The sequence below is a fragment of the Oncorhynchus kisutch genome, linkage group LG30 (genome assembly GCF_002021735.2).
Source record: "Oncorhynchus kisutch isolate 150728-3 linkage group LG30, Okis_V2, whole genome shotgun sequence".
Lineage (NCBI taxonomy): Eukaryota > Metazoa > Chordata > Actinopteri > Salmoniformes > Salmonidae > Oncorhynchus > Oncorhynchus kisutch.
The window spans coordinates 21892265-21915276 of record NC_034203.2 but is presented as its reverse complement, the minus strand read 5'-3'; the positions used below and the strand labels follow the sequence as shown (position 1 = coordinate 21915276).

Sequence of the window (23012 nt, the reverse complement as noted above, 5' to 3'; positions counted from 1 at the left end):
GATCACACCACAAATATTGGTCTTCTGAGAGTACAATGCACTATATCTAAGCCATTGAATAGTATAGGCAGAGTACAATGAATTGCAGAATTCATATCCTCAAATTAACAATTCATTTTGGCAAGCAATCTGTTCTCCTGTCTGGAGCATAGTATTACATTGTCTTTTGAAGACAACTTATGCCCCTTTTCAAAAAATGTCTTGCACTGTTTGACAGCCATGGCAATTATAGATTATAGAGGGAGCCTCATTTGCAGTCAGCAGGTCTATAACAAGGCCTAATGTTGTCATTCAATCTCTCTCTTTTTTTTAATGCTACTATACCTGGAATAACAAGGAAAAATTGCCTAAATAACTATTTACATTCACATACTGCTATTAGCCCATACAAATGCCAATCTAAATGAAGTTTGTTCTGAAGTGTGTGTCCTATATCAGAGAGATATAAGAAAGATCAGGAAACATTAGTATTTCTTTGTATATATGTATTTAGCCCCTTATTTTTTCACATCTAAACTGTCTCCATATATACTTCCATACATTTTTTCAACTGGTACCTGGGGGACCTTCAAACGAGTCTTGTGAGGCAAAACAACCGACATGTACGTGTTCGTGAGAGTCTCATCGTTCCAAAGACGGGTCATAGTAGTTTGTAGGCCAAACCGCTCTGGACGCTACAGACGATTCTGTGAGAAGACCGATTTTCATGGTCTCATGGTCTGACAAACACCGCTGTAGATTTTTCACCTTTCCCCGCAGAAGCGGAAGTGTTGCAGTACATAGGTGTATGTGGTGGATTGAGACGCATCCAATGCAAAAAAAAACTGATATCTCTAGTTTAAATGAGACCTTAGGTTAATGGGCTGAACAAAAACTACTGTACAAACTACTGTACATTTAACACCCCAAAATGTAATAGTCTGCAACGATCAGTAAAGGCAAGGGAATTGAAGTATTATTCTGATGATGTCCTAGCAGCTATGAAAACAGACCCATCGATTTGTTGTTGTTGATTGAGAAAGTTGCAACCTCTAGTACAAGTGTTATTTGTTATTTATCACAGGCTTTATCTTGTATCATTGGAGGATTGGCTGTAAATGCGAGTTTGGGGTGTGAAAAAGAGAGAGCTCTCTCCCCCCACCCAGAGGCTAACACACACCCTGGTGTGACACCCACACACATTCTCTTCTTTCCATTAGAAATACTAGCTTTATTGGTTTGTATAATTCTCAAGCTTTGTCAAGCTTAATTGAATTGATTTGAAAAGAGGGCATTGATGTGCAGTAGGAAAGCTAGTTTAAAACAGAATTGCTAATAGCACCAGTCGCTCTATTAACAAGCGTGGAAAAGAATGAGAATATGTTGGTAGATATGAAAGGCAACTTTTAACGTTTTCCTTTGTGCTGTATATGGTTTTACCCTTGTATCATTCAGCTGTATTTTGTAAGCTGACGCATTACTAGTAGGCCTATTTGTTTTCAGTATCTAATGATGTCATGCTCAAAGGTTGCTCTCCTATTGACCATTTGATGATATTAGGATCTCCATACCATTTAACATCAAGCAGTTTATTGACCAAGCCTGTGGCGTAACTCAAGATCACCAGTGCTTCTTCCACATCTTGAACATGATGACACATATTGACCTCTGAGGGTCATCCAGTGCTTGACCCTGCTCTCCTCCCACTGCACTGCTCTCTGCCAAGGGGATTTGGCTGAAAGCTGCTCCCTCTGACGTGTGGGTGTTTAATGTGTGGGAACATGGAACAGGGAGTATTTCACATTTTAGACGTGAAATATGAAATGAGGACAGTAGGAGAGGACAGGAAGAGTCAGTTGAAAATGGACAGTGTATTTGGCCATATAATTATAATTATGTTATACTGAACAAAAATAGAAACGCAACATGTAAAGTGGTTGGTGCTGTGTTTCATGGGCTGAAATAAAATATCCCAGAAACTTTCCATATGCATAAAAAGCAAATTTCTCTATAGGATTGTGCACAAATGTGTTTACATCCCTGTTAGTGAGCATTTCTCCTTTGCCAAGATAATCCACCCACCTGACAGGTGTGGAATATCAAGAAGCTGACTTAACAGCATAATCAGTACACTGGTGCACCTTGTGCTGGGGACAATAAAAGACAACTGAAAAATGTGTAGTTCTGAAACACAACACAATGCCACAAATGTCTCAAGTTTTGAGGGAGCGTGCAATTGGCATGCTGACTGCAGGAATGTCCACCAGAGCTGTTTCCAGAGAATTGCATATTCATTTGTCTACCGTATGCCGCCTCCAACGTCATTTTAGAGAATTTGACAGTATGTCCAACCAGCCTAACCACTCCAGCCCAGGACCTCCACATCTGGCTTCTTCACCTGAGGGATCGTCTGAGACCAGTCACCCGGACAGCTGATGAAACTGTGGGTTTGCACAACCGAAGAATTTATGTACAAACTGGGAAGATAATCAACGTGCCTGTCATCCTCACCAGGGTCTTGGCCTGTCTGCAGTTCGGCATCAACCGACGTCAGTGGGCAAATGCTCACCTTCGCTGGTTAATTATCTGAGGTGCAAGAAGACCATAGAACAAGGCAGATCCTGGTCAGATCCTGAACTGCATTATGGCTAAAAAGGGAGAGAAATACAATCAATTTTGCCCTATAGCCGCTGTCATATGTGGGATGTAGGCTAATGACTAATTGTCTTCCCTCTCTCTCTCTCTCTCTCTTTCGCTCTCACACATAAAGAGTAGCTCCATCAGACGCTGGCACATTTGCATTGTAATAGTGAGGCAGCCACATTCCAGTGCTTGGACACAATGGTGGAGAGAAAGCTCTGACCTGAACACTCCTGCTAGGTCTTTGCACAAGCAGACCATAAAGCTGCCGTTCTCACGCTTTCTCCTCCTCCAAGGAGGAATCCCAATCAACCACCCACAATACAAACACGCTATGAGACACTGGCTTACACAGGCAGCCCCATTGACGAAGACGCCATAAATGAAAGACCCACACAGTTTAATGGGTTGTCATCTTCTTTAGTATCCAACACCTAAAGCAATGAACCAGGCATGGATCATTGAGGATCCAAAACAGCTTTGGGGGTTCTAAACAGCACAAACACACACACACGTATTAATCTGGAAAACTGTTCGCTGACATCTTTCAAGTTTGCGGAATTTATTTATACTCAAAATGCAATCACGTCAGAAGAGCTTCTGTAGGTATGGAACTGACATGCGTCCAGCCATTTGAAGACAATTCTGGAAACAGGGCAATACAGGACAGATAGATACTGAATCGGATGTGGCACAACGTAACGTACATTGCCTCCAAATCACATTATGCCCCTCTTCCGGTTACGTAATTAAGAGGTCCCATCTGGTATGAGCGCGCCAGCGACGCTCCCTGACAGTAATTGTGTTGGTGCACATGTCAGTCCCATTCAGGGGACTCAACATCTATTATCTCTTCCTGTTAAGATTAGTGCACAAATGTTGCTGGGGAGATTATAGCTGGGGTGGAGGGGGGGGACTGGGACCCTTGTAATTGAAGGGAGAGGAGAGGAGAGGAGAGGAGAGGAGAGGAGAGGAGAAGAGAAGAGAAGAGAAGAGAAGAGAAGAGGAGAGGAGAGGAGAGGAGAGGAGAGGAGAGGAGAGGAGAGGAGAGGAGAGGAGAGGAGAGGAGAGGAGAGGAGAGGAGAGGAGAGGAGAGGAGAGGAGAGGAGAGGAGAGGAGAGGAGAGGAGAGGAGAGGAGAGGAGAGGAGAGGAGAGGAGAGGAGAGGAGAGGGAATACCATTCATGTTGTGTGACAGTCTTTTCTACTCAAAGAATTGGCACTATAATGGTTGTACAAGCTCAAATAAGACTGGTCAATGCAAATGTAGTATGCATGTTTTCAAGTCATTGTTTTGTAAGATCGTACAGATTGAATAAGATATGTCAAATTATCATTCATCAGTTGATTTCACACATAGTTTTGTTTTCAATGGTACAAAACAAAGAAAGAACAGATGTTACTTCAAATGAGATCTTTATCACCTAGACCAGAGTCTAGAGTGTTGCAAACAGAGCCAAGCAAGGTGATAGATACTATGGCATCTTGAAGTCCCCCCCCCCCCTCCTAAACAGACAGATCAATAGGTATCGACGGCCCATTGGTCCCTGGGGAATGACAGTCAACTGTTTGGCTGCCTATCGCTCTGGGTGGTGGCAACCTGATAGCAGGCCCCCTCCTAACATTCACCACTTAAACGTAGTATTTTACCTTCCAGACTTGCCCTTTTTGGGGAGAGAGTTGAAAACTGTAGTATAGATACAGAAAAAACATGCACTGGGGTACTTGTAGTGTTCTTATAAATGCAAAATGCTGAGTTTATTATTTTATATCAGCCTCTGCTGCTTTAATATACCAAACACATACATTTTTGTAAAACAGTACATGGAACCATACTAAAACTGTTCCAAAGTTAAAGTCAACAGGTGATAGTTCCACCTCCATGCCTTATTCATTAGAAGTCTGAAGACAGCGTGTATGTGTCTGTGACACAGGCAGGCATTAGGTGCCTTTATGAGGCTGCTCTGCCCTGTTGTTGTAGCAGGTCTTGTACCTGTCGACCGCCTTCTCTCTCTCCCTCCTCACACGGAAGCAGCCCAGGGCTGACATTCTCCTTTCTTCACCTCTAATTGCTCCTATGGGACTCATCAGGCCCGCTGAGGCTAAGGCTGAGACTGTCTGCAGGGAGGCCCCCACTACTCTTCAACACCCTAAAGACGTCCTTTTGCTTCCCAGCTGAAACAGTTTGGAAGAGTTTGTGCATATATTATGATTACATTTTGTGAAGTTTTTGTTTGTTTTGGACTTCGGTACGGGTTTTTTCGGTTGTTCAGGCACACAAACATGTTTCTTTCTACAAACAGTAGGGATTCTTCAGTAAAGTCTTTGTTGTCATTCAACGAGAGACGACTCGTTTTCATGCACATTTAGTCATTTAGAAATACTGCACCAAACACCCTCGACAAAAACATCAAAATGAATGACCGATTTATTGAGTTATCATAGATTAATTATTTTGAGGATGTGACTATTTTGAGGATGTGGATACTAACTACAGTGTCACAAAATGGACAAACAGTACTATTGCTGATTCTTTTCACAGTTTTTTTCAGCGAAGGTCTATTAAGGCGCTATGAGAGCACTAATTCGGTTCGGCTAGCCGCTAGCCGAACTGTAGCATGCTCCCTCCCTCTGCCATGAAATGCAAGGCTTTAAAGGCAGCAGAGTGAGAGAATGAGTGTCGTGTCACCTGAAGGTCATGCTAGATGGTCTAGTAAATTGGTTTGTGTTGTAAGCCATGAGATGGCTTGTTGTCCAAAATGGAAGATAGATTTTAAATTTTTTGCATTATGGATTTAACAAAAATCTTCATGGTAATGTACAGTATATAGGCTGCATTTGGATCGATATTGTATGTATCAAATTCAAATTCAGAGTACAGAATGATTATCCAGCTTAATGTTGAATTATTTAGCAGCCATTGGATGGTTTCAACATGTTATTTTCATGTACAGAGGTAGGCTCCAGTGAATCTTAACCATTGCCTTGTTCGTTCATCTCTAGGGCTGTGGTGGTCACGAAGTTTCATCAGCAGGTGATTGTCAAGCAAATAACTGTCGGTCTCACGGTAATTTACCATTAATTAACACAAACACAATTAGCATCTCCTGGCTTCATGACATAGCCTACAAGCCACTGATGCAGACCTTTGGAACATCTACATTTTAAAAAGTCTAATAAGTCCATGTAATATAGCCTACACCTTCACAATAAATCCATTATTTATTTTAAACAAGCATGATAAGAAGAAAATTTAGTGTATTTCAGAACAGAACAGCATACTCCTGAGTTGTCTTTATGTTAGATCCTGGGGTGGCTATGCCAAATGGCTGTGCGCTACACTAGTTCATTTAGCATACAAGATTTGCTTGGAATTCCGTGGCATTATTTTATAGTATGAAGAATACAATTGAACAAAGCTCAATAAACTATAAATAAGTGCGCTCTTCTGTGTTGAGCGGTTAACAAAGAAATAGGCACTAACTTTAGTTGTTCTACAAACGTTGGGCTATATGTTTTGATTTGTATACATTTTAAGCCTGCATGATGCGACTCTAATGATGATTTGAAAAAAGGCGCTTGAAAGGCATGAGCTCTGCTTTGTTTTTTTTGCGCAGGCTGTACACACATCATTAATCTTTCATTCACAATTTGACAAGCACTTGATAATGCCTTCATCCCCTTTGTGGCTGTAATGAACCCAAAAAAAAATCCATGCACTGCACTCCGAAACACTCAGGTTTTTCTCACAGTCTACAAGTGAAGACAGACACATCGGGGACGCAACTGCGCATGTCCTTATCCAATTCCGTGTGCATATTGAAGATATTGGAAGAACTGTCCAAATTTACTTTTTGTCAGCCAACAAGATGAGTAGGCCTAAGGAACAACAAAAGCACTAGCCTATGTCAATCTACTGTCACCTGTAGTATTTTCTTTTGCATTTTTTTTAATTTAACCTTTATTTAACGAGGCAAGTCAGTTAAGAACAAATTCTTATTTATTTACAATGACAGCCAACCAGCCAACCTGACAGCCTATAGTACAAAGGTCAACCTATTCTATTCTGTGGGAGAAATAAATATTTCAAATATAGTCTGGGATAGTTGTGGGATGCACTAGATCCCAAATTAATACAACCACAAGCATAAAAAATATATATGTTTTACACAATGTGGCTGACACAACAGATCAGAATTTAAAATGTTGATAAACTATTAGTCTTTTTATTCACATTCTAAGCGCAGCAATGTGCACATGGCATAAGCGGGAATGTTCCGTTAGCGGGAAAACACCATTATCAAAAGTGACCGCAAATGTGATTATGCATTTAATGCTTTTTTTATGGGGCATTTTTATGGTGAAAATGATCTTCTCCAAACTTGAAACTCACACGCTGCGTATGTATGCCAGTTAGGCTCTAAACGCCAGGTAAAGCAGATTAATGTGCTTAATTTTAAGATGTTATTTGGCCACTTTAGTTGTGATACACACCTTATCAAAACATATAGGCCTATGGGCTAGGCTACATGAGGTGTGATACTAACCTTATCAAAACATATAGGCCTATGGGCTAGGCTACATGAGGTGTGATACTAACCTTATTAAAACATATAGGCCTATGGGCTAGGCTACATGAGGTGTGATACTAACCTTATCAAAACATATAGGCCTATGGGCTAGGCTACATGAGGTGTGATACTAACCTTATCAAAACATATAGGCCTATGGGCTAGGCTACATGAGGTGTGCGACTATGATTAGAAAAAGTCGGGGAAAAAGTATGTTTCTTATGCTGGGCATCATTTACAAGTGATAATATATAATATATATTAATAATAATATATAAGTGATAGGCTAATATTGTCACCCATCAGACTATTCTTAATTGAATCTTGTCTTTACATATACTAAATCAAATATTTGTGAAATTTGTTTTGATTTAGAATGGACCATTATCATGCACCTATCTCAAAACAGGGGTAGCGGGAAAAATACACCTATGCACTTAAATAGCCAATGGGGGATGCTTTTCCCATGATTCATTGTCATTCCAGCAAGGTAGTCTATACTCCTGTTGTAAAGATAAGCAATGTGCTTAATATTAGGAAAGTTGTGAAATAAATATAGTAGGCCTAGCCTACAGAAAGCTGATGGGACCCTCCTCTCTTTAGTAGAGGCCATCACTCTGTTTTGTCACGCAATTGCATAGCCTATAGAAATGTTGTGCAACATGAGCTCATGGGCTCTCATGAAGTGTTTGACTCGATTTTTGATTACGTTTGCATTGATGTCAGAGTAATTAGAGGGACAATAGAGTGCTGAGTACCAGGCAGTAAGTAAGTTTGGTAGGCTACTAATGATCATGAGCAGCATCAGAGTTTGGAGAAGCCTAGTTACTGTAACTAAACGGTCACGTGGAATTTGACTGCCTTCATGACTCGTGACCGCCGGTGTGGCGGTAATATGGTCAACGCAACAGCCCTATTCATCTCACACATGTTGGTATTCAGTCTGCACTACATGAACCCCAGTCTCTCAGCAGGACCTGTGAATAAATTAGCAAACATTTTGTAGTGGGAATGGATGGGAAGCTGTCTGTGTTCTCTGACATAGTATGTAACAAAACCACTCTAGATCCAGGTGACTTCCCCCAGCAAGACTCTGTCAGGGGATTTAACAGGTCACAGAGCTGAGGGAAATGGCTCCCGGCTAGGCTGGGGCCTTGACTAATGTGTTTCACTAGGCTAGCCCCCATTCTGCTCTGCTGCCTTCTAGGGAAGCCTCACTTCCACACTGATATACACAGGGATTAGTCCCCTCAACTGAAAATATAGAAGAGGCAAAGAGCCCCCAGCCCCCTGTGTTCCTTTTAACCTGACTGATTCTGACAGCAAATCAATATACTTTGGTATCTGTTACCTTATTCAATTAGTCCATTTCATAAAGCAGGCATAATGGCCCTAATGGAGGACATGTTGAGAGGTCAGATGGCAGCAGTAGAAAAACAACGGCGTGATTGCAGGAGTCAATTCGCCCATCGTAATTATGTCTTTTAACTGATTCATGGCCCCTGTATCCGTCCCTCTCACCATCAGTGAAGCAGTATTGACCCTTAGCTTTCTATGCTGATGAGTAGATACACATGCACTTAATGTCAGCACAGATGCTGTAAATCGCAAATTGTAGAGTGGGGAGAGAAATGCAGAAAATACATGTGCACTACCCCTCCCCTTTCCACTGCAATCACATTGGCAATTTCCTTAATAAGTAGTAAAGGGGCCGAGGCATGGCTTGTTGTGTGAAGCAGGAAAGCTGGTGATTGCTGGAAATGACGTGGTGGCCTGATGCTTCTGTCTGTGTGTGGTTTATACATCATCTGGTATACATGCATGGCATGTGATTTGGCTGTATAACACAAATGTACTGTATATTGTAAGAGACTGAGAGTATTCTAGATGGGGAAAGGGGTATTGCCGTAAGTGAGCAAATTGCTCTGTAAGTGTTGTGCTCTCTAAAAATAGAGCAGTTCATGTGGATTTGAACTATTGATCGATTGATTGGTGTTTTAAGTGCAAATCCTTTTTAGTCTTTTTTTAGTTAAAGGCTAATTGAACACCAACATTTTTCTTCTTCTTCCTTTTATCTAAATGAAGATAAATTAAGGTTGATAACATGTCATTATTCAAATGTCTGTCTGTTTTTGTGTATTGTTTGTTTTATCTGTATTCAGATCATGATACACATTACTTAAAAAAAATATGGAAATGTGTCCCTCTAATCGTTCCTCCTCTTCCCCCTGACAGGTTCCAACACAGCCATCAAGGAATAGGACAATGAGGGTGAAGCCCAGCTCCCTTATAGGATGTAAATATCAGGGCAGATAGAGGCTTGGCTTTTTGTGCAAACACCACAGTTCCACTATGAGGACTTGCTTGCTGGTCATGCTTTGGGCGTCCCTGTCCCTCTACGTGGATAACATGTCTATTACCAGAAGGATTGTGGTGGAGATGGGAGAGATGGAAGGAGAGAAGGAGGAGGACAGAGATGGAGGAAAGGGAGAGAAGCTACTGAAGCGTTTCAAACGAGGATGGATGTGGAACCAGTTCTTTCTACAGGAGGAGTACACTGGGAGTGACAAGCAGTACATTGGCAAGGTATATACTTTTTGTCTTATTGCAGCCGTGCACTTCTGAAAGAGCAGTGTGGGGAAAACCCCACTCTGCTATTGTTGAATTCTGGCCTTGACACAATGACAATATAAATATTGAGAAATCTCCCAGAGCATCAAATGTCAATGTCACTGGCTAGTGGGACCACATCCAATCCCCCCACCAGGATTGGGTTTTTCTGATGTAACACAACAGCATACATTGCATGTTTTAGAGGCTGGAGAGAGGAGAGCTACTGAAGCTACTGAGGCCCTGTACCCTGTAGTACCCTGTAACTCTCCAGGCTCTCACAGCGAGACCCGGCTTCACAGAGAAGCAGGGAGATAATCAAAGATTGAGAGAAAAAGGGCAAAGAGAGAGGGTTGGGAGTGGGGGGGGGGTAGAGGCAGAGGGAGAGAATGGCATTCTGGAGCCACCACCATCAGTCTTGCATGAGGTTACTCTGTCGAGCCCTGGGGAGTGGAGCAGCGCTGTGCAGTGGATTATTTCCATATGCCTTGTAGAAAATAATTCACCTTGTCAGGTCCCTCTTTTTTTCTCCACCAAGCCTGCCTCTGTGTTGCCATGCATATAATGAGATGTTATCTGTCACATGTGCTTTTCACTGTTCTGTCCTCTCTGGTGGGACTGAACAGCCTTGTTGTGTGTTATAGATGTTTAGGTGGACATTGTTTACCACCGACAGCACTCTTGAAATGCATATAGGTCTGCTGTCGTGAAGATGGGACACACTGAGCATGGTAGAGGATAAAACCCAATTCTATGCCCATTGCTCAGAGTTGCATAATGGCTACTTAGAGGCATGGGAATAAGAGATGAGATGAGGCAGGAACATATGTGCTGAAAGGGGAATTGCAGGTATTATGTGTTACATGTTGGATTTAGATGATTGAGACATCTGTGGGAGGCTACAATCATTAATTGTTGATCATGTCAAAGCTTTATACCATCTTGGCTTTCTTCTTTTTCAAAGACTGTCTCCTTTCTTTCCCTAGATCATTGTGAACTCCCGTTTCATTCACGTGTGTATGTTCTGAGACTGTCTTGTTCTTTGACATTTAACTAGAAAGGGCTTACTGTGTGTTCTCAATGACAGTGATCAGAGGGCATTGAGAGTGCACTCTGATGTTAATTGATTCATTCAGTGGATCTCTGTTTGTAGCAGCGTATCTATATAGACAAAACTACTTGGAGAGGTAGATATACTGTTTGACAGATTCATTGGTATGTTGTACTAAATACCATAACCTTTACAAACCATGTGGTATGATTTTTTACTCCATTTACAAATCAAGGCGTTGTCAGCAAAGCAAGACCATATTATGGAAAGACGGAATGAGTCATACCACTCAGAGACCATCAGTACCCTTCCCGTCACCTCCCCTACAGTTGAAGTCAGATGTTTACATACACTTTAGCCAAATACATTTAAACTCTTTTTTTTTCTTTCTTCTTTTTTTTTTTTTTTACAATTCCTGACATTTGATCCTAGTAAAAATTCCCTGTCTTAGGTCAGGTAGGATCACCACTGTATCACTTTATCACATTCCCAGTGGGTCAGAAGTTTACATACACTCAATTAGTATTTGGTAGCATTGCCTTTAAATTGTTTAACTTGGGTCAAACGTTTCGGGTAGCCTTCCACAAGCTGGGTGAATTTTGGCCCATTCCTCCTGACAGAGCTGGTGTAACTGAGTCAGGTTTGTAGGCCTCCTTGCTGGCACACACTTTTTCAGTTCTGCCCACAAATGTTCTATGGGATTGAGGTCAGGGCTTTGTGATAGCCACGCCAATACCTTGACTTTGTTGTCCTTAAGTCATTTTGCCACAACTTTGGAAGTATGCTTGCGGTCATTGTCCATTTGGAAGACCCATTTGCGACCAAGCTTTAACTTCCTGACTGATGTCTTGAGATGTTGCTTCAAAATATCCACATAATTTTCCTCCCTCATGATGCCATCTATTTTGTGAAGTTCACCAGTCCCTCCTGCAGCAAATCACTCCCACAACATTATGCTGCCACCCCCGTGCTTCACGGTTGGGATGGTGCACTTCGGCTTACGGGATGGTCATTATGGCCAAACAATTCCATTTTTGTTTCATCAGATCAGAGGACATTTCTCCAAAAAGTATGATCTTCATCCCGTGTGCAATTGCAAACCGTAGTCTGGCTTTTTTATGGTGGTTTTGGAGCAGTCTTCTTCCTTGCTGAGAGGGCTTTCAGGTTTTGTCGATATAGGACTCGTTTTACTGTGGATATAGATACTTTTGTACCTGTTTCCTCCAGCATCTTCAAAAGGTCCTTCGCTGTTGTTCTGGGATTGATTTGCACTTTTCGCACCAAACTACGTTCATCTCTAGGAGACAGAACGCGTCTCCTTCCTGAGTGATATGATGGCTGCGTGGTCCCATGGTGTTTATACTTGCGTACTATTGTTTGTACAGATGAACGTGGTACCTTCAGGCGTTTGGAAATTGGTTCCAAGGATGAACCAGACATGTGGAGGTCTACAAATTTTTTGCTGAGGTCTTGGCTGATTTCTTTTGATTTTCCCATGATGTCAAGCAAAGAGGCAGTGAGTTTGAAGGTAGGCCTTGAAATATATCAACAGGTACACCTCCAATTGACTCAAATGTTGTCAATTAGGCTATCAGAAGCTTCTAAAGCCATGACATCATTTTCTGGACTTTTCCAAGCTGTTTAAAGGCACAGTCAACTTAGTGTATGTAAACTTCTGACCCACTGGAATTGTGATACAGTGAATTTTAAGTGAAATAATCTGTCTGTAAACAATTGTTGGAAAAAATACTTGTGTCATGCACAAAGTACATCTCCTAATCGACTTGCCAAAACTATAGTTTGTTAACAAGCCATTTATAGAGTGGTTGAAAAATGAGTTTTAACTGTACCTGTCACTCACACTCTACCTCACAACCCATCTAATGCAAACTGTAAATCCGATGTTTTGCTAGCAGGGGTCAATTCCATTTTCATTCCTCTCAGTTAAATTAGATAAGGTAATTTCCATGTAAAAGGGCCCATGAGCACCAACGTGTGATGTTCATGAGCATGTCAAATTGGAGGTAAAATGTAAGCTAAGAGTATATATTTTTTTTTCAATTGGAGCATTTATATATTTTTCAACCATTTCCATCTAAAAAATGTGGGATTAGCAAAGGCCCCTACCATCTAATATCAACACTTTTAATTTTGGATACATTTTTCTTCCTTCTGTAAGTTGAAGAAACATTGCCTTGTGCCTTGATATTCTGTTACCAAACACCCACACTCTCCCTCATAAGGAGGAAGCTATTAAAAGTACACAGAAGTAACAAGCAAAGGTAGACCTATCAATTAGTTCCAGTGTTTTTACTCATATAAAGGTTGTGTATTAATTATTAAGTATTTCAAAATCAAAATGTTGTCTCAAAATTGGTAATGGAATTTCTGCTATTGATTTGGGAAATGGGAAATCATAGTAGTCACAAACTACAGTTCACAGGTTTGGACAGCACAGTGCAGTATAGCACAGTAGAGTACAGTGCAGTAAAGAAAAGTAGAGTATAGTTCAGTAGAGTAGAGTAGAGTTCAGTACAGAGCACAGTAGAGCACACTAGAGTTGAGTACACTATAATGTACTGTATTATACTGTAGTCTACTGTATGGTACTGAACTCTACTCTGCATTACTGTGCTCTACAGTACTCGCATGTGCTCTACTGTACTATACTGAAGTGTACTCTACTCCACTGTACTGTACTGAACTCTCCTCTTCTACTGTTCTGTGTTGTACTCTACTGAGCTCTACTGTGCTGTGCTTTGATGTCCAGATTTCTGAAACATAGACATCTATGATTGGTTCAAATTTGATCCGTTCCGGACCAACCACATTTGGTCTTCTTTGGGGGCAGAGCTCACTAAAATAATAGCCAGTGTGTAGAATAATACCCAAATATGCAAAGTAGGATATTGCATATTTATACCTTTGACTACCTATATAGGATACATCACCATGAAGAGAATTACATTAATATCTATAATTATGCATTTCTGCGTAGTACAGATCAGGCACCCATGATGAAATTCGGTTACCAGGTGTAAATCCACTTCACTTACTGTAGTTCAATAACCAAAAGGCATGTTGTCAAAGTAAATGTGTCATGTCATAGCTGATATTTAACCGTTTTTGGAAAACGTGGACATAAAACAGGACGGAGATTTTACCTACATTCTGTACCCAAACATTTGCATCTGCACAGTTCATCCAGTAAATGTGTTTTTGTAAAATTGTTTGTGTAAATTGTTAAAAGTAGAGCTTTTGCATATAGTTAGTTGTATGGTTGGTTAAACTTTGAATTCAATGGGTCTTAGTACAATTGCGTAACTGAGGAATTCCCCATAAGGAATTTCCCCATTGAAATACTAGTCCAATCCCTAAATGGACTGTTGAACGCAGTTATTGTATCGTAGATACACTACATGACCAAAAGTATATGGACACCTGCTCGTTGAACATCTGATTCCAAAATCATGGGCATTAATATGGAGTTGGTCCCCCCTTTGCTGCTATAACTGCCTCCATTCTTCTTGGAAGGCTTTCCACTAGATGTTGGAACATTGCTGCAGGGACTTGCTTTCATTCAGCCACAAGAGTTTTAGTGAGGTCGGACACTGAAGTTGAGCGATTAGGCCTGGCCTGCATACGGCGTTTCAATGAGAGGTCGACCGATTAAGTTTTTTCAACGCCGATACCGATACCGATTATTGGAGGACCAAAAAAAACGATACCGAATAATCGGCCGATTTAAAAAAATGTATTTGTAATAATGACAATTACAACAATACTGAATGAACACTTATTTTAACTTAATATAATACATAAATAAAATCAATTTAGCCTCAAATAAATAATGAAACATGTTCAATTTGGCTTAAATAATGCAAAAACAAAGTGTTGGAGAAGAAAGTAAAAGTGCAATATGTGCCATGTAAAAAAGCTCAAGTTTAAGTTCCTTGCTCAGAACATGAGAACATATGAAAGCTGGTGATTCCTTTTAACATGAGTCTTCAATATTCCCAGGTAAGACGTTTTAGGTTGTATTTATTAAAGGAATTATAGGACTATTTCTCTCTACACCATTTGTATTTCATATACCTTTGACTATTGGATGTTCTTATAGGCACTTTAGTATTGCCAGTGTAACAGTATAGCTTCCGTCCCTCTCCTCGCCCCTACCTGGGCTTGAACCAGGAAAACATCGACAAAAGCCACCCTCGACGCATCGTTACCCATCGCTCCACAAAAGCCACGGCCCATGCAGAGCAAGGAGAACAACTACTCCAAGTCTCAGAGTGAGTGACGTTTAAAACACTATTAGCGCGCACCCCGCTAACTAGCTAGCCATTTCACATTGGTATCACCAGCCTAATCTCGGGAGTTGATACGCTTGAAGTCATAAACATAAACTGTTTGAATGAATGCTTACGAGCCTGCTACTGCCTACCGTCACTCAGTCAGACTGCTCTATCAAATCATAGACTTAATTATAACATTATAACACACAGAAATACGAGCCTTTGGTCATTAATATGGTCGAATTCGGAAACTATCATTTCGAAAACAAAACGTTTATTCTTTCAGTGAAATACGGAACCATTCCATATTTTATCTAACGGGTGGCATCCCTAAGTCTAAATATTGCTGTTACATTGTACAACCTTCAATGTTATGTCATAATTACGCAAAATTCTGGCAAATTAGTTCGCAACGAGCCAGGCGGCACAAACAGTTGTATATACCCTGACTCTGCGTGCAATGAACGCAAGAGAAGTGACACAATTTCACCTTGTTAATATTGCCTGCTAACCTGGATTTCTTTTAGCTAAATATGCAGGTTTAAAAATATATACTTCTGTGTATTGATTTTAAGAAAGGCATTGACGTTTATGGTTAGGTACAGTCGTGCAACGATTGTGCATTTTCGCAAATACGCTTTTGTTAAATCATCCCCCGTTTGGCGAAGTTGGCTGTCTTTGTTAGGAAGACAAACTGCTGCATATACCCTGACTCTGTTGCAAGAGAAGTGACCTAGTTAAAATAAATTCATGTTAGCAGGCAATATTAACTAAATATGCAGGTTTAAAAATATATACTTGTGTATTGATTTTAAGAAAGGCATTGATGTTTATGGTTAGGTACATGTTGGAGCAACGACAGTCCTTTTTCGCGAATGTGCACCGCATCGATTATATGCAACGCAGGACACGCTAGATAAACTAGTAATATCATCAACCATGTGTAGTTAACTAGTGATTATGATTGATTGATTGTTTTTTATAAGATAAGTTTAATGCTAGCTAGCAACTTACCTTGCCTTCTTACTGCATTTGCGTAACAGGCAGGCTCCTCATACTGCAATATAAAGCAGGTGGTTAGAGCGTTGGACTAGTTAACCGTAAGGTTGCAAGATTGAATCTGACAAGGTAAAAATCTGGCGTTCTGCCCCTGAACAAGGAAGTTAACCCACCGTTCCTAGGCCGTCATTGAAAATAAGAATATGTTCTTAACTGACTTGCCTAGGAAAAGGATTTCCTCAAACTGTTGCCATGAAGTTGGAAACACAGAATCGTCTAGAATGTCATTGTATGCTGTAGCATTAATATTTCCCTTCACTGGAACTAAGGGGCCTAGCCCGAACAAGGAAAAACAGCCCCCAACCAATAGTCCTCCTCCACCAAACTTTATAGTTGGCACTATGCATTCGGGGAGGTAGCGTTCTCCTGGCATCTGCCAAACCCAGATTTGTCCATCCGACTGTGAGATGGTTAAGCGTGATTCATCCTTCCAGAGAATGCGTTTCCATTGCTCCAGAGTCCAATGGCTGCGAGCTTTACACCACTCCAGCCGACAGTTGGCATTGTGCATGGTGATCTTAGGGTGGTGTACGGTTGCTCGGGCATGGAAACCCATTTCATTAATCTCCCAAAAAACAGTTCTCGTGCTGACGTGACTTCCAGAGGCAGTTTGAAACTTGGTAGTGAGTGTTGTAATCAAGGACAGACAATTTTTATGCGTTACGCGCTTCAGCACTCAGCTGTCCCGTTCTGTGAGCTTGTGTGGCCTACCACTTCGAGGCTGAGCTGTTGTTGCTCCTAGAAGTTTCCACTTCACAATAACCACTTACAGTTGACCGGGGCAGCTCTAGCAGGGCAGAAAGTTTACAAATTGACTTGTGGAATCCTATGACGGTGCCATGTTGAAGGTCAATGAGATCAGTAAGGCCATTCTACTGCCAATGTTTGTCTATGGAGATTGCATTTCTGTGTGCTCGATTTTATATGCCTGTTAGCAACTGGTGTGGCTGAAATTCCCGAATCCACTCATTTGAAGGGGTGTCCACATATTTTTGTATATACTGTATAGTGCAGTATACATCCAGTATTTGCCTTGCTGTCATCTCTCTGAAGGCCCCCTTTCTCACAGGAGACAAATATGTTGACTATTCTTTTGTTTTTTTATGGCAGCTCCAATCCGATATGGACAGGGGGGATGGAACCCTGAAATACATTCTAAGTGGGGACGGGGCTGGAGACATATTTACCATTGATGAAAACAATGGCGACCTCCATGCCAATAAGAGACTGGATAGAGAGGATAAGGCCTTCTATACCCTCCGAGCCACCGTGGTCAACAAGAACACAGGCATAAAACTGGAGCCGGAGACAGAGTTTATTGTTAAACTCCATGACATCAACGACAACGAGCCAATATTCACTAAGGAGCTTTACACTGTCAGTGTACCAGAGAGGTCCAATATGGGTATGTGCTCTTTAACTTTAATTTGACTTTCGACATTTCAACGTCATGACCCTTCAATTTAACTCCCTTTGATGATAAAAGATCAGCACGGTTTCAAGGTCAATGGGAACTTAAAGTGTAAAATACCATGTATGGTTTTGATCATGTGGATGTGAGTTCGTATTCATCCTCAGTGATTACACAAAGCCTTTTTTATCTTCCATTCTCAGGTACTTCAGTCACCCAGGTAACAGCCACGGACGCAGATGACAGCATGTACGGGAACAGCGCTAAACTACGATACAGCATCAGCCAGGGGCACCCGTACTTCTCAGTGGAACCCGACACAGGTCCGCCTGCCTGCCTTTATGTCTTTCTGTGTGATGCCTGTCTGTCTGTCTGTCTGAAACAGCAGCAATGCTGTTTAATCCCTCAAAGCAATTATTATTACAATGAAGAGAGAGACTGTAATGCAATGTAATGTTCAGAGTCAGACTTCCAGAGCAATTACTATTCTCTCAGCCCCCTGTGCATTTTCCAAAGTAGACTGAAACATTTAATCATTTCTAATGTGCACTCTGGAACATCTCCCGTTGCTGGTTCTGTGTTTAAACAAAAAGGAAATGGAAACAAAAAAGCCTCCAACCGGCAGATTATTGTGTGGCTTAACAGCGATATGGTTCATCCCTGATGTGACATGGACGATGATGTCTCCGTCACACCAGAGGACATGAAATCCTACGAACGTTGGAAAAAATAGATGTTTCTAAGGGTTAATCTGAAAACAGTCATATCATAGATTATAGAACCCATTCAAACAAGCCAAACCAGGCCAGGCCAGGCCAGACATTATTGTATAGGATGGATGTTGGGTCCGTTGCCATTTTCACTGTCTCATAAAAATAATTAGGTTGAAGTCAGAAGTTTACATCCACTTAGGTTGGAGTCATTAAAACTCATTTTTCAACCACTCCACAAATTTCTTGTTAACAAACTATAGTTTTGGCAAGTCAATTAGGACATCTACTTTGTGCATGGCACAAGTACATTTTTCAACAATTGTTTACAGACAGATTATTTCACGTATAATTCACTGTATCACAATTCCAGTGGGTGAGAAGATTACATACACTAAATTGACTGTGCCTTAAACAGCTTGGAAATGTCCAGAAAAGTATGTCATGGCTTTAGAAGCTTCTGATAGGCTAATTGACGTAATTTGAGTCAATTGGAGGTGTATCTGTGGATATATTTAAATGCCTACCTTCAAACGCAGTGCCTCTTTCCTTGACATCATGGGAAAATCAAAAGAAATCAGCCAAAACCTCAGAAAAAGAATTGTAGACCCCCACAAGTCTGGTTCATCCTTGGGAGCAATTTCCAAATGCCTGAAGGTACCACGTTCATCTGTACAAACAACAGTATGCAAGTATAAACACCATGGGACCACGCAGCCGTCATATCACGTTCTGTCTCCTAGAGATGAAGTTAGTTTGGTGTGAAAAGTGTAAATCAATCCCAGAACAACAGCAAAGGACCTTGTGAAGATACTGGAGGAAACACGTACAAAGTATCCAAATCCACAGTAAAACGTGTCCTTTATCGACATAACCTGCAAGGAAGAACACACTGCTCCAAAACCGCCATAAAAAAGTCAGACTACTGTTTGCAACTGCACATGGGGACAAAGATCATACTTTTTGGAGAAATGTCCTCTGGTTTGATGAAACAAAAATGGAACTGTTTGGCCATAATGACCATCTTTATGTTTGGAGGAAAAATGGGGAGGCTTGCAACCCGAAGATCCCAACCGTGAAGCACCGGGGTGGCCGCATCATGTTGTGGGGGTGCTTTGCTGCAGGAGGGACTGGTGCACTTCACAAAATAGATGGCATCATGAGGTAGGAAAATTATGTGGATATATTGAAGCAACATCTCAAGACATCAGTCAGGAAGTTAAATGACCCCAAGCATACTTCCAAAGTTGTGGCAAAATGGATTAAGTACAACAAAGTCAAGGTATTGGAGTGGCCATCACAAAGCCCTGACCTCAGTCCCATAGAAAATGAGTGGGCACAACTGAAAAAGTGTGTACGAGCAAGGAGGCCTACAAACCTGATTCAGTTACACCAGCTCTGTCAGTTACACCAGGAGGAATGGGCCAAAATTCACCCAACTTATTGTGGGAAGCTTGTGGAAGGCTACCTGAAACGTTTGACCCAAGTTAAACAATTTAAAGGCAGTGCTACCAAATACTAATTGAGTGTATGTAAACTTCTGACCCACTGGGAATGTGATGAAATAAATGAAAACTGAAATAAATCATTCTCTCCACTATTATTCTGACATTTCACTTTCTTATAATAAAGTGGTGAACCTATCTGACCTAAGACAGAGTATTTTTACTCGGATTAAATGTCAGGAATTGTGAAAATCTGAGTTTAACTGAGTTTAAATTTGGCTAAGGTGTATGTAAACTTCCAACTTCAACTGTAAATACAGTAGTAAATGTTTCTTGTTAAATCCTATATGTTTCTTGTTAAATGAGGTCTTAGCAATGTGAAACTGTTTTTATTTTCTGATGTGGTGACCATTTCTTTGCAGAAGGTGCATCTCTCTTATACCAGTCATAAACATTAGTTACGTTACTCCCATTGGTAATTATAACTATAATATTTGCTGATACATTAGTTAAATCAAGGACACCTACATATATTAGGTCATTCTCAAACTATACCATATCATTTAAATCTGTTTGACATGGTGGCTCCATGAGCAATCCCTACAGCCCTACAGGACCAGAGAAGGAGAAACGTGCTTAGCTAGCTAATTAACAATACATCTCATTATATTATATGACACATTAATATTGTGTTCCTCTGGTTTGTCCTCAGGCATAATCCGGACAGCCCTGGGGCCTGGAGAGATGGACCGGGAGAAGCGGGAACACTACCAGGTAGTGATTGAGGCCAAGGACATGGCGGGCCAGAGGGGCGGCTTAACCGGGACGACCACGGTCAATATCACCTTGACAGACGTCAACGACAACCCCCCGCGCTTCTCCCAGAGTGAGTACTGAGTACAGTGACTGGTATTATACTGGTGCTTGAAGTAGTAATTCGTAATGGCATTCATAGTAGTCCTAGTATTAGTGGTAGTGTCAGTGAGTGACATGTTGGTAACACAAATCAGTTTTTTAACCGTGTCATTGTGCTGTGTGTATGAGTGGCGTCAGCACTCATACACTCATACAGTTCGGCTGGTGCCTTGCTGAACTCGGCTAGCTGAACCAAATCAGTGTGCTCGCATACTCACTTAAAAGACCTTTGCTTGAAAAACGAGAAAAAAGCGTCAATAGTATTGTTTGTCCATTTTGAGACGCCGTAGCCAGTATACGCTTCCTCAAAATAGAAGGAATTAATCTAAGATAACTCAAGGAATCTAGCATTCATTTTGACACTTTTGAAGAGTAGATCTTAGTTGCTCAATTTTACATCTGACTAAGATCTTTGGTATTTTTCCATTTAAAAAAAAACGAATTAAGTTCTGGAGTAAAAATGCACTTAACAAGTCACATAATAATTGCATGGACTCATTCTATGTGCAATAATGGTGTTTAACATGTTTTTGGAATGACTACCAAAACTGTACCCCGCACATTCAATTATCTGTAAGGTCCCTCAGTCAAGCAGTGAATTTCAAGCACAAAGTCAACCACAAAGACCAGGGAGATTTTCCAGTGCCTCACAAAGAAGGGCACCTATTAGTAACAGAAAAAGGAGACATTGAATATCCCTTTGAGGTTGGTGAAGTTCTTAATTACACTTTGGATGGTGTATCAATACACCCAGTCACTACAAAGATACAGGCGTCCTTCCTAACTCAGTTGAAGGAGAGGACGGAAACTGCTCAGGGATTTCACCATGAGGCCAATGGTGACTTTAAAACAGTTACAGAGTTTAATAGCTGTGATAGGAGAAAACTGAGGATGGATCAACAACATTGTAGTTACTTCACAAGACTAACCCAAAGTCACCTTTCAGCAGGACCTAATGTGCAAGGCGAAATATACACTGGAGTTACTTACCAAGACGACGTTGAATGTTCTTGAGTGGCGTAGATACAGTTTTGACTTAAATCGGATAAAAAATCTACAGTGCATTCTGAAAGTATTCAGACTCCTTGACTTTTGCCACATTTAGTTACCTTACAGCCTTATTCTAAATTTTATTAAATGTTTTTTTCCCTCGTCAATCTACACACAATATCCCATAATGACAATGCAAAAACAGTTTTTTTTTAATGTTTTCAAATGTATTACAAATAAAACTGAAATATCACATTGGTATAAGTATTCGAACCCTTTACTCAGTACTTTGTTGAAGCCCCTTTGGTAGCGATTACAGCCTTGAGTCCTCTTGGGTATGACACTACAAGCTTGGCACACCTGTAATTGGGGAGTTTCTCCCATTCTTCTCTGCAGATCTTCTCGGGCTCTGTCTGGTTGGATGGTGAGTGTCCCAGCACAGCTATTTTCAGGTCTCTCCAGAGATGTTCGATCAAGTTAAAGTCCGGGCTCTGGCTGATCCACTCAAGGACATTCAACAACTTGGCTGTGTGCTTAGGGTTGTTGTCCTGTTGGAAGGGGAACCTTCACCCCAGTCTGAGGTCCTGAGTGCTCTGGAGCAGGCATCTCATCAAGGATCTCTGTGTACTCTTCTCCTTTCACCTTTCCCTCAATCCTGACTAGACTCCCAGTCACTGCAGCTGAAAAACATCCCCGCAGCATGTTTCTGCCACTACCATGCTTCACCGTAGGGATGGTGCCAGGTTTCCTCCAGACATGACGCTTGGCATTCAGGCCAAAGAGTTCAATCTTGGTTTCATCAGACCAGAAAATCTTGTTTCTCCTGGTCAGAGTCCTTTAGGTCCTATTTTGGAAAACTCCAAGTGGGCTGTCATGTGCCTTTTACTGAGGAGTGGCTTCCTTCTGGTCACTCTAACATAAAAGCCTGATTGGTGGAGTGCTGCAGAGATGGTTGTCCTTCTGGAAGATTCTCCCACCTCTACAGAGGAACTGTAGTGGAGTGACCATTGGGTTCTTGTTCACTTCCCTGACCATGGCCCTTCTCCCCCGATTGCTCAGTTTGGCTGGACAGCAAACTCTAAGAAGACAGGTGTGTGCCTTTTCAAATAATGTCCAATCAATTGAAATTACCGGAGGTGGACTCCAATCATGATCAATGGAAACAGGATGCACCTGAGCACAATTTTGAGTCTCATGGCAAAGGGTCTGAATACTTATGTAAATAAGGTCTTTCTGTTTCTTAATGTTAATCATTTTGCAAAAAAATTTAAAAACCTGTTTTTGCTTTGTCGTTATGTGGTATTGTGTGTAGATTGATGAGGGGATTTTAAAAAAAA

The 23012-nt window shown here is 41.1% G+C and overlaps 1 protein-coding gene across 1 annotated transcript in view; it reads left to right on the top strand.

Annotated features, from left to right (window-relative positions):
* Positions 1 to 23012, top strand: part of cdh6 (cadherin 6) — a 39559-nt gene that overhangs the window by 4827 nt on the left and 11720 nt on the right. The window contains exons 2-5 of the mRNA XM_031810577.1: positions 9425 to 9775; positions 17315 to 17609; positions 17819 to 17938; positions 20483 to 20656. Coding sequence (XP_031666437.1) covers positions 9542 to 9775; positions 17315 to 17609; positions 17819 to 17938; positions 20483 to 20656 — 823 coding nt within the window. The 5' untranslated portion in view covers positions 9425 to 9541. The remainder of the gene's footprint in view (positions 1 to 9424; positions 9776 to 17314; positions 17610 to 17818; positions 17939 to 20482; positions 20657 to 23012) is intronic.